A 12,483-nucleotide genomic window follows, 5' to 3' on the forward strand; every position below is an offset into this window, starting at 1 on the left:
TAAGTCTGGAAGGCTGTAACATACCTCATCGGAAGGCGAGGTGCTGTTCCTCCAGTTTGCGCTGGGCTTTACTGGAACATTGCAGCAGGCCAAGGATGGACATGTGGACAAGAGCGCAGGATGGCGAGTTGGAATGCCAAGGGAAAGGAAGGTCTGGGTCCTGCTTGTGGACAAACCGGAGGTGTTCTGCAAAGTGGTAACCCAGTCTGCATTTAGTCTCTCCAATGTAGAGTACACCACACTGGGAGCTGCGAATGCAATAGACCAGATTGCAGGAGGTGCACGTGAAGCGCTGCCTCACTTCAAACGAGTGTTTAGGCCCTGGGATGGTGTGCAGGGTGGAGGTAAAGGGGCAGGTGTTACACCTTCTGCGATTGTGTGGGAAGAGGGAGAGGTGTTGGGGTGATGGAGGAGTGGACCAGGGGATGCTGGAGGGAAAGGTCTCTGCATAATTCTGACAGGGGGACTGAGGGGTTAATGTGTTTGGCGGTGGCATCATGCTGGAGTTGGCGGAACTGGTTCTCTACTGGGATCAACTCCTGGTATCAACGAGCCAACAAATTGATACTATTGCTTCTTGAAAAGATGAACTTACAAGATTCAAACATCTGTTGTCCTGCCTTGGTATACATGGATTTCACTAGGAGAATAATTGAGGCCAATGTCAACACGTATAATACAGGTAAATTAAAACTTATTGGCCAGCTCCTTTTTGTCATTTGTGTTGACATATTTTGACAGGGGCGTGCTGAAAGCCAAGGCTCCAAAGTGTAAGGAAATGAACCCTTTCAAACTTAAACAAATATTATGTTGCTTGCAGTTACTACTGATCATGAAAATATCCAGTAAATCTTAGATCTTGCAGCTTTGTGTTCCAGGGCTTGGTACAGTCGATTCCTCAAAAGTTGGGCAATCTGTCAAAATAATGCTAAAAGGCTCTTTTGCTACTTCAGTTCTGATGAAGGGTCATACTCGAGGTGAAATGTGAACTCCACGGATGCTGCCAGACCTGCTGAATATTAGTTATTTTTATTTCAAGAAGAGTGAAGATGTACAAGGTAGGGTTCAGATGATTCACCAGGATGATTGCAGGCTTTGGCAGATTATACTCTGAAGAACTTTTAACTAACATCTAACTGTTGCTGGGGAATAGCCTGGTGCGAGACATGATACTGATCTGTAAAACGATGGAAGGTTACAGATAAGGTTCACACAAGCTGCTTAAATGACACAGAAATCAGGGGCACATGCACAAAATTCACAAGCCCGGAGCAAGGTTAGAGATTAGTCTTTTTAAAAACTGATATTCCACCCCCATGAAACTGATTCCCAAAGAGGGTGGTTGCTGGAGTCAGCTAACACCATTAAGGGAGCTGGATCGATAACTGTTAACAAAGGGAGTTTGGAACATTACAGATATATTCTGTGGAATTCTTCATCGGCGAGATGCTCCGGTCCGCCAGCAGCGCACCCACACCCACGGATTTCCCGCAGGCATGGGATGGCCACAATGGGGAACCCCATTGACCAGCTGCTGGAAGGGAGAATCCCGCTGCCGGCGGGAGGACGCTGCGCTGGAAAACGCGGCTGACGGACCGGAGAATCCCGCCCATTAACAGTGCGCCATAACCACCGTGGAGTGGCAATTGCAATCGGATTGCCACTTTACTCCTAGTTACTTCCATTGAAATGCAGTCGCACCTTTCTCACCTGACCTTCCGACTCTAGCCAGGCGAGAATAGAGCAGTGGAGCAGGTTCCCGAGGGCTTGTGTCGAGTGTGGGAGAGTCGGGAGAAAGGAAAAAAACGACCGTCCTATTAGGACACTACCTAGTCGGTGGGGGTGAGGGAGGGTTAATTTTAAGGTCCAGTGTTGGGGGTGGGGGCGGTGGTCAGTACTATAGTTACCTAGGAATTAGAAGTGGTTTGAATTCTTCTAACTTCTCCTGGGTAACTATCCCTGTCAAGACAATCAGAACCATCAAAAGCCTGCGTTTTAAATCTGAGTGTCGAATGGTACCCAGTGAAGGGGAATTTTTCTGGTCTTTAAAATGCTGCAGAGTATTGATGGCGTCGAGAAAACATCGACTAAACCTGCACTGTACAAAAATGCAGAGCATCAGGCTCTGGTGACGTATCGGGTTTTCATCCCATCAATTTCCTGACTAATCAGGATTTCCTTCAGTTCCTCCTTCATGCTGGATCCTCTGTCCCCTTGCATTTCTGGGAGGGTATTTGTGCCCTCCTTACAGATCCAAAGTAATTGTTCAACTGGTCTGCCATCTCTTTGTTGCCCATTATGAATTCACCTGATTCTATCATTTGTCTTCAGTCTTTTTCTCTACACATATCTAGAGAAGCTTTTGCAATCAGCTTTTATGTTTTCTGCAAGCTTCCTTTGATATTCTATTTTCCCCTTCCGAATTAAACCCTTTGTCTTCCTCTGCTGAATTTTAAATTTCTCCCAGTCCGCAGGCTCATTGCTTTTTGTGCCCAGTTTGTATGCCTCCCCTTTGGCTTTAAAACTATCCCTGATTTCCTTTGCTAAGCATGGTGGAGCCACCTTCCCCATCTTACTCTTGCACCAGACAAGGATGTACAATTGTTGAAGTTCGGGCCGCCCTCGAGGAAGCAAGTCGGATTGCTCCCGCCCGCGATGGGCAAACGGACTTTTTCGGGACCTGGCGGCCTGAATCGGTGGAGGGGCGATAGGGAAGAGGCTTTCCCCCCGGGTATGGACAGCTGGACCAGAAGTGGTCGAGTGGAGCGGCAAGGATCGAAGCGGGAGCAGCGGGGACCCCAGACTGGGTGGTGAAGCATGGCGGACGGCAGGGACCAGGGAGCGGAGACCCACTGGTCAAGGGAGCAACAGGTGGAGTTCTTCAGGAATTGCTTCGCCGAACTGAAGAGGGACACGTTGGACCTGATGAGAGCGGTAATGGACCGAATGGTCGAGGCGCAGGCGGTCCAAGAGAAGGTGCTCAGGGAGGTCGAGGTGAAGCTCTCCAGCAAGGCGGACACGGTAACGGAGCTGGAGCACAAGGTGGAGGAGCTGAACGCCCGCCAGAGGAGGATGCAGGAGAAGCTTGAAGAGCTGGGGAACAGAGCCAGGAGGCAGAATTTGAGGATCGTTGGCCTCCCCGAGGGCTGCGAGGGATCGGATGTAGGTGCATACGTGACGGGTATGCTCGAGGCGCTGATGGGACCGGAGGCCTTCCCTCGACCCCTGGAGTTGGATGGGGCACATAGAGCAAGGAAGCCCAGGACGGGCGACCGACAGAGGGCCTTGGTGGTCCGCTTTCACCGGCTTGCTGACAGGCAACGTGTGCTGCGATGGGCCAAGGCGGAGAGGAGCAGCAGATGGGAGAACTGCGAGGTGCGCATTTACCAGGACTTGGGAACGGAGCTGGCCAAGAGGCGTGCAGGATTCATCAAGGTAAAGGCAGCCCTCTACAAAAAGGAGGTGTGGTTTGAAATGCTGTATCCTGCGAAGCTTTGGGTTACGTTTGAGGAACTCCACTACTACTTTGAGACACCAGAACAGGTTTGGGCTTTCATTAAAGATAAGCTAGACTTGAACTAAGGACTCTGGGCTCTCAGAGCTTTTGTGTGGCGGCGGTTTGTTAAATTATCCTATACTGTAATGTTTTATCCAAGATTATTTTCAGCCGGGACAGAGAGCAGGGGCTGGAGAGCGCACTGTTTAGGGTGTTTTTGGGAGATTGCAACAAGGGAGGGGGGGGGCCTGCAAAGAGGGCCCTGCACTTGGTACCTTTTGGCAGGAGATCGGGGCCTCTGAAAGGGGGATGGGCTAAGGGCTGGTTAAGGGACTTGAAAGGGCACGGGGAGATACAATCAGGTTAATGGGTCCTTGGTCGGGGGAGGGCCCGAGCGCTCGGGCAGAAGACAGTTAGGCGTCAAGGGCAGCGGTCAGCGTAGCTAGCATAGGTCAGAGGGCACCAGGGATAGTAGGAGGAAGGGCAGGCTAGGGCCAAGTGCAGGGCTGACCTGACAATGTCAGGCCTCGGGGGGCAGGGATGATCAGGGGGGGGGGGGGGGGGGGTGGCAGCTGAGAAGTAGAGCAGAGGAGACTTAAGTGGGCAAGGGAGGGTGACCAGGGATCCCCTGGGGCAGACTCTCAGGGCACAGCGCAGGAAACCGACAGCAGCACCCGAAGGGGGGGTTAGAGCAACGTTAGTTCAGTTGAACACGTGTGGCATGGGCAAACACAGCTGATAGGGGAAGTACCTTATTAACATGTTTATTCTTTCCCACTGTTCGTTTTCACTATGTTAAGGCTCTTTGCATAGGGCCTTTTTTTTCTGTAAATGTTACAAATTTGTTTTAAATAAAAAAATTTCAACAAAAAAAAAACCAATTGTTGAAGTTCATCCGTGTGTTCTTTAAATGTCTGCCATTGCCTATCTGCTGTCAACCCCTTAAGTACACTTTGCCAGCTTATCCTAGCCAATGCACGTCTCATACCATCAAAGTTAGATTTCTTTAAGTTCAGAAATCTACTCTCAGACTGAACTGTGTCATTTTCCATCATAATGAAGAATTCTACCATACTATGGTCACTCTTCCCTAAAGGATCTCACACTACAATGTTGCTAATTAATCTTCTCTCATGGCACAATAAACAGTCTAGGGTGGCCTGCTCTCTAGTTGGTTCCTCGACATATTGGCCGAGAAAACCATCCTTTATACATTCCAGAAATCCTCATTCCTCGCATTGCTACCAGTTTGATTAGCTCAATCAATATGCAGATTGAAGTCACCCATGATAGCTGCTGTACACTTACTGCACGCATCTCTAATTTATTGTTTGATTTCATCCCCTACCTCACAACTACTGTTTGGTGGTCTGTACACAACTCCCACTCACATTTTTAGCCCTTTGGTGTTCCGCAGCTCCACCCATACAGATTTCACATCTTCCAGGTTAATGTCCTTCCTTACTATTGAGTTAATCTCCTCTTTAATCAACAACGCTACCCCACCTCCCATTCCTTTCCTTCTTTCTTTCCTGAATATTGCATATCCCTGGATGATGAGTTCCTATCCTTGGTCATCCTGGAGCCAGGTCTCCGTGATCCCAATTACATCATATCCGTTAATGATAGTCAGCGCAGTTAATCCATCAATTTATTACAAATGCTCCTCGCATTGAGCCACAGAGCCTTCAGGTTTGTTTTTTGACATTTATTACCCTTTTAGAGTTATGGTGTAATGTGGCCGTTTTTTGATTTTTTTTTGTCTTTGGTTTCTCTGCCTTCCACTTTTCCCTTTACTGCCTTTTGTTTCTGTCCCCACCTTACTTCCCTCCCAACTTCCTACATTGGTTCCCATCCCCCCTGCCACATGAGATTAAACCCTCCCCAACAGCACTAGCAAACACCCCCTCAGGACATTCGTTCCAATCCTGCCCAGGTGCAAATCATCCCACCTCCCCCAGAACCGATTCCAATGCCCCAAGAATTTGAATCTCTCCTCTTGCACCATCCCTCAAGCCACGTATTCATCTTAGCCATCCTGCCATTCCTACTCTGACGGGCAGCACACCAGTGCCGCTCACTCAGCAGCAAATGGGATTCATGACGGGTGAAATCGTGGACAAATTATGCTGCAGAGGACTTTGACGGGATGGTGCATGCTGAGGGGAAGGCACACCAAGATGCTTGGTGCATTGGCAAGTGCTGTCAGAGGGCTCCGGCTCCCAACTTAGCACAGGGCTTCACGTCAAGATGGAGGCCATATGTTCCAGCGTGGAGATTGGCTGATGACATCAAATCCAGGGGGTACATTAAAAAAATTGTGACAAAGCTGTGTACAACTGCAAGAGGGCTCAGATAAGCTAGCAGGTTGTGTAGATAGTTGTCAGATACAGTTTAATGTAAAGAAGTGCACCTCAAAAGACAAGGAGCAGTTGTTTTCCTCCACAATGATATTGGTGACAGACTGGTACGCTCCTGGATTCTCCAGTGACAAACTTACACCACACTGTTCTGGAGAACTGAGTGGAATACACCACTGCCGCACGCATGGGAAACCATAGTTCCAATGCAGGAATTGCTGTCATACTAAGCTGTAAATATTTTACGTGGCACATGGAGGACTTTTACTCTATAATTTCTTTTAAGTGTTAAGAAAGGCTATATCCTTTGGGCAATCTTTTGCTGCGATGGCGTGACTTTCTTAAGCCATAAAATCCACTTGTTTAATGAGGCTTAAACTGTAACAAGAAACTTCTCGAGTGATCAACAGGGAGAGCAGCGCCGGTGAAACCTGGCCAGGTATTGTAGTTATTCACATTCCTACTCGTGAACGAAGCTCGTTTTCAACGCTGTGCATGTTTCATCAAAATTGAGAATGCTGCCTGATTTAATAAATAAAAATAAGAAATGATTTTTAATATCGTCACAAGCAGGCCTACATTAACGCAGCAATGAAGTTACTGTGAAAATCCCCTAGTTGCCACATTCAGGCGCCTGTTCGGGTACATTGAGGGAGAAATCAGGACGTCCAATTCACCTAACAAGCACGTCTTTCAGGACTTGTGGGAGGAAACCGGAGCACCCGGAGGAAACCCACGCAGACAGGGGGCGAACGTGCAGACTCTACACAGTCACCGAAGCCGGGAATCGAACCAGGGACCCTGGCGCTGTGAAGCAACAGTGCTAAGCACTGTGCTACCATGCTGCCCATATAAAACGCAGCATTCAGCTGTTGTGGAAAAGCTCATTCTATTTTTCATATACGAATCAGGGGCGAGTGCGAATGCATCCCCCGCTACAATACATTTTGCAGTCGAGTATCCCGTATTTGGGGACATCGCAGCCGTCAGCACACCCAAAGTGCAGTGGGATAGCCTAGTCCTGGGCGAACCACCTACTTGACTATGGTTTCACCCCTGTCAGGTAAGTATTTCCCGGGCGAGCTGTATGCAATGGCGGAAGTCAGTGATGGGCAACCTAGGCTAGTGTATGGGCCGCACGAGTGGCCCTCCTTCATCTCAGCGGGCCGCAAGATTGAAGTTGGGCTTGTTAGATTTCCGGTGGCGGCATCTAGGTGAAAGTCGCACATTGGGAGGCTCCTGCTCGAGGCTCTGTTGTTTGGAGTTTAGTGCCCGGTTCCAGGAGCAGTTTTTGAACAAGCTTGTGCAGGAAGACATAAGGAAGGAGAGTGATGTCGAAGACCCAGAAGAAAGCCGCGGGAAGAGGAGGGGGCGGGTGAAAGTTCGCAGTCGAGTGAACGGGTTGGCCTGGCAACAGGGAAGATGGCGGAGGCTGGATCGCTGGGTGGGGCCGCGCCCTTCACAGTGGAGACTCTGACCGAGATGATGGCTGGAGAATTTGAGCGGCAGATTGCCAAGCACCTGGAGGTTATGCGAAATGAGATGATAGAATTGGTGGAGGAGGCAATGGTGCCGGTGAAGGCGGCAGTGTTGAAGATGTTGGCCGAGGTGCGGGAGCAAGGGGAGAAGTTGAAGGGGATGGAGGGAGCTCTGTCTCAGCACAGTTACTGGTTTACCTCGATGGGTGAGGAGCTAATTTAAGAATAGTGGGCTTGCTGAAGCGGGTGGAGAGCCCAAGGCCGAATGAATAAAAATGAAATGAAAATCGCTTATTGCCACAAGTAGGCTTCAATGAAGTTACTGTGAAAAGCCTCTAGTCGCCACATTCCGGCGGCTGTTTGGGGAGGCTGGTACGGGAATTGAACCGTGCTGCTTGGTCTGCTGTAAAAGCCAGCAATTTAGCCCAGTGTGCTAAACCAGCCCCTATGAGTACTTCGCGAAGATGTTGGCGGAGTTGTTGGGGGAGAACATTGGGCTTTGGGATTATGATGGTTTTCTGGGGTGCAGTTTTTTGCACTGGTTATGTTTGAGTGCCTTTGTTTTCAGGGGATTGAGAGGAGGGTGGCCTGGGCAGGGGCCTCCACACTAGCAAGCAAAGATTTGCTGGTGAAGGGGAGTGTGGTGGGGGGAGGGGCCACAGTCATTGGAACCTGGTCAAACAGGTTTTGATGGGCTTGGGATCGATACTGGGAGGAATGTTTTCAAGAGGAAGTACAAGAGGGGATTCCAGCACGAGGGACGGGTTCAACAGCAACAAAGGGACGGGGCGGGTCAGGCCCAAGGTGCAAGCCCGGATGTACAGTGATGGCGGACAGGAGGCAGGAGTGGGGAGGGGTGAGGGAGGGATGTGCGTGTGGGGGCGCGGGGGGGGGGGGCAGTGACAGGCCCCCGGTCAGAATAGTAACGTGACACGTGAGGGGGTTATGGGGACTTGGAAGAGGTTGAGGGCTTTTACACATTTAAGGGGGGGGGGGGCGAAAGCTTTCAAACTCAGAGCACCTTGGAGTGATAAGATCTGGTTAATGTTTCCAATACACAAACTGTGCTGAGTTCTCAGGCAGAGGCCAGATTCTTACTTACAGAATGGGAAGCAGGGTTAGACAGAAGGAAGGCCATATCTGTGCCAGTTAAGAAGGGTTTTGGTTGAAGCTTGGCAATGACTCACCTATTCTCTTGGTCACATTTGGTGCAATTCAGCACAGATGCATGGAGGCATCCATTTAGTCAGGAAGACTTACCCATTTTCAGCTGCACTGACGATATACGGTTGCTTCTCACTGGCTTTGCCAAGGGACGTAACGGAAGAAGTGTGGCCAAACAGGAAGATTCTTGGTAGAGTCTAGGAGAATACAAAACAGTGCTAATACACGTGAAATGAATCTAAAAAAAACCATTGGATGGTATTTAATGGAGGCAGTGAGGGTCTCACCTGCCAGCGAGAGAGTGAGCAAGAATCCCATGCCACTTCCTTTGAGGAAGGTCCATTGAAGTGGGCAGCAGCTGGTCTTCCCCAGGGTCAAGGACCCCAGGGGTAGAAGTCCAGCCCCCTGAAAATGCCGGCCAATCAGTGGGCAGCAGCTGTGCTTTGTTTGGCAGCACCATCAAGGCCCAGAGTTGCCGAGAGACCTCGGCAGTATGGGAGTCACAGGTTTGGGAGGGAGGGGAGGGGTCCTTCAACTAGGCACTGAGTGACATTGAAGCAAGTTTCTACCATCAATGCCACCACCCCCCATCACCCCATACACAACCTAAAGCCTGCAAGCAACGCTGGCAGGGTTTGCATTTTGGGCATCCCACACGTTGAGTCACAAGTCTGCTGCTGGATGAAGATCAGTGGCAGTGTGATGTAGCTCTTAGGCAGACATTAATTGAGCAGCGTGGGAAGAAAGGCATCCACAGGCCTTCCTGTATCGGACTTGATCGGGACAGAGACAGGAAGATGGCGGGGTCTCCACCTGCCAACCTCTGCCCAATTAAATGCCCCCCCCTCCACCAAACTCGCCCAGGGGAGGGTATTAAATTCTACCCATCGTTTCTACAACTATACGTGTCAACCCATCAAGTATGGAGACAAAGATTTAGATTCCAAAGCAAAACTTATACTGGGAGAGATTTGTAAGGTGTCAGTCTTAACAGCCAAATTGTGGCAACGTTTTTAATCTCATGAACATGTCTCCCTTTCATTGGCACCAATCACAGGACCTCTGGGAAATTAATTACCTGCAGGATCAATTGGGCACCCTTTATGTGGTTTCTTTCATGAACACAGGTATTTGCAGACAGTAACATTGAGATCACATTCTGTCCAGTCCAAAATGACTTGGTCACCCCTGGAAGAGCAGGATGGCTGTAATATCAGACTCATTACTAGCGGCGTATTGTGGCTTTTAATGACTTGTGCTAGGCTGGGTTATTGTAATGACCCACTTTCAGAGACTCCGTTACTGAAAGGAGTTTATTCATAAGAATTGTTCAGCAGCCACATGGCCACAGCTAGTTCCCGGCATGTCCCTTGCCTAAGAGGACTCCACCCCCTGGGATGATTACCACTCTGAGTCCCAATTGGTCCCCCAGGCCAGGTGACCTTTAATTTGTTGTGTTGCCCTTAAAGTTATCCTCACAGTGGATAATTGTGGATGTTGCCATCGACCATTTTAATCAACAAGCCTATTGTGCATCTTGACTTAAACAAAAAATATTCACAGGACGGCCAGGGGATATTCTAAAGCGAACTCCTAAATGGCTTGGCACACATCACTTCCTTTTTGAAATAAAGAACCATGAGATGACATTGCTCTGAATGATCTTTACAATGAAGAGATTTCTACAATTTTGGCTTCCGGTTGCGGCTATGCTTGGGTAGGTCGCACGTTCGGCAGCTCCCGACGTGAACGGACCTTTGGGCCCTTTTAAGGAGCCCCAGCGGCACTTGGACGGCGATTCCCGGTGTGGGAAGGCAGCAGTGAGGTTCCCCCAGCACTGTATGGAGTGGACCAGGAGCGGAGCGGTCAAAAATGCAGCACTGGAACAGAGAGGAGAGCGGGTGCGGAAAAGCAAGATGGCGGCGGGTGGAGACCAGGCAGTGGTCTCGGGAGCAGCAGGAATTTTTGAAAAGCTGCTTTGCGGAGTTGAAGGTAGAGATGTTGGCCCCTATGAAGGCGTCGATCGAGAGGCTGGTGGAGACCCAGAGGGCGCAAGGGACGGCGATTAAGGAGGTGCAGCAGAAAGCCTCTGATAACGAGGATGAGATCCTGGGCCTGGCGGTGAAAGTGAAGGCGCACGGGGCGCTGCACAAAAAATGGCAGGAGAAGTTCGAGGACCTGGAAAACAGGTCGAGGAGGAAGAATCTGCGGATTCTGGGTCTCCCTGAAGGCGTGGAGGGGTCGGATGTTGGGGCGTACGTGGCTACGATGCTGGGCACGTTGATGGGCGCGGGAGCCTTCCCGAGGCCCCTGGAGCTGGATGGGGCACACAGAGTCCTGGCAAGGAGGCCGAGAGCGAATGAGCCGCCGAGGGCTGTGGTGGTACGGTTTCACCGTTTCACCGACAGGGAGTGTGTCCTGAGGTGGGCGAAGAAGAAGCGGAGTAGCAGGTGGGAGAATGCTGCAATCCGCATCTACCAGGACTGGAGTGCAGAGCTGGCCAAGAAGAGGGCAGGATTCAACCGGGCCAAGGCGGTTCTCCATCGAAAGGGGGTGAAGTTTGGGCCGTTGCAGCCAGTGCGGCTGTGGGTCACGCATCAGGACCGACACCACTATTTTGATACGCCGGACGAGGCGTGGACCCTCATCCAAAATGAAAAGCTGGACTCGAATTAGTGGTTTGCGGCAGGGTATGAGGATGCTGGGGAGTGGGAAGGGGCGATTTGATTTGATGTGTATGTTTTCTGGGTATGTGTATTGATTTGGGAGGGGCTGTTCCCCGCGTTTGAAGGGGGGAGTGGGGGCCGGAGATCCTGGGCCTTTGGGGGTCGGGGAGAGGCTGCAGGAGAAAGATGCAGCGCCACAGGGGGCGGGGCCAGCCCAGGCAGGGAACGCGGGCTTTTTCCCACGCGAAAGGGGGGAGGGGCGTGGCCCGACATGGGGGGCGGTACCGAACGGGAGCTCGCACTGGTGGGGGGGGGGGGGGGGGGAGACTTCGAGGGGGAATTCAATCGGGGGATCATCGGCAGAGGCAGGAGCGGCCGCGGTCAGCAGGAGTCAGCTGACGTACGGGAATGCAATGGGGGGAGCACGGGGGCTAGGCAATTGCCTGGCTGGGGGAGGAGGGGTTGGGGGGGGGGGGGATCTGGGTTGCTGCTGTACTGACTGAGGGGAAGCTGGAGGTAAGAGGGAGAGTCGGGGCGGGGAGCCCCCGTCTGGGGGGCTGGGGAGTGCGGGAGGCGTGGGCACGTGGCTGGCCTAAGAAAGGTGATGGCTAGTCGGCGGGAGTGGGGGGGAAGTAGTCCCCCGATCCGGCTGATCGGGTAGTCCCCCGATCCGGCTGATCACATGGAACGTGAGAGGCCTGAATGGGCCGGTCAAGAGGGCCCGGGTGTTTGCGCACTTAAAGGGACTGTGGTAGTATGTATTAGGGGTCATGTGGGACTGGAAGCCCTAATGTCATTGGCTGACTGATCCCGGGTCCTGGTTGGCCGTTGACCTCTAGCTCCGCCCTGAAGGCGGAGTATAAGAAGCCGGAGTCCTCCCCCGCAGGCCATTCTACTATCGAGCTGCGGAGGAACAGACACGCTTAATAAAGCCTCATCGACTTCACTCTATTCGTCTCACGGAGTCTTTGTGCGCTACAATTTATTAAGCGTGCCTAAAAAGGACTATGGAGCTCAGGATCATCCCGGAATGCCTGAGGATCAGCCCCCACGCAGTGAACGCGGCAGCAGCCTTCAAGCGCTGGCAGACTTGTTTCGAGGCCTACCTCAGAACGGCCACCGGCCGGGTCACAGAAGACCAAAAACTACAGGTCCTGCACTCGAGGTTAAGCACGGAGATTTTCTCCCTCATCGAAGACGCGGAGGATTTCCAGACAGCGTTCGCAGCACTGAAAAGTCTCTATGTCCGCCCAGTTAACCAAATCTACGCTCGCTACCAGCTCGCGACGAGACGGCAAGGTCCCGGAGAATCGATGGAC

The 12,483-nt window shown here is 51.4% G+C and overlaps 1 protein-coding gene and 1 non-coding gene across 3 annotated transcripts in view; both read right to left on the reverse strand.

The window, feature by feature from the left end:
- The window catches only part of LOC140387499 (WD repeat-containing protein 72-like), a 510,520-nt gene that overhangs the window by 454,464 nt on the left and 43,573 nt on the right, over positions 1-12,483 (reverse strand). For both annotated transcript variants that reach the window (XM_072470674.1, XM_072470672.1), the window contains exon 4: positions 8,595-8,695. In XM_072470674.1, coding sequence (XP_072326775.1) covers positions 8,595-8,695 — 101 coding nt within the window. The remainder of the gene's footprint in view (positions 1-8,594; positions 8,696-12,483) is intronic.
- LOC140387553 (U1 spliceosomal RNA) lies at positions 6,765-6,927 on the reverse strand. Its single transcript, XR_011933898.1, has one exon. It is a non-coding gene; the product is annotated as a U1 spliceosomal RNA (small nuclear RNA).

This window comes from Scyliorhinus torazame, chromosome 12, assembly GCF_047496885.1.
Source record: "Scyliorhinus torazame isolate Kashiwa2021f chromosome 12, sScyTor2.1, whole genome shotgun sequence".
In the NCBI taxonomy this organism is placed as follows: Eukaryota; Metazoa; Chordata; class Chondrichthyes; order Carcharhiniformes; family Scyliorhinidae; genus Scyliorhinus; species Scyliorhinus torazame.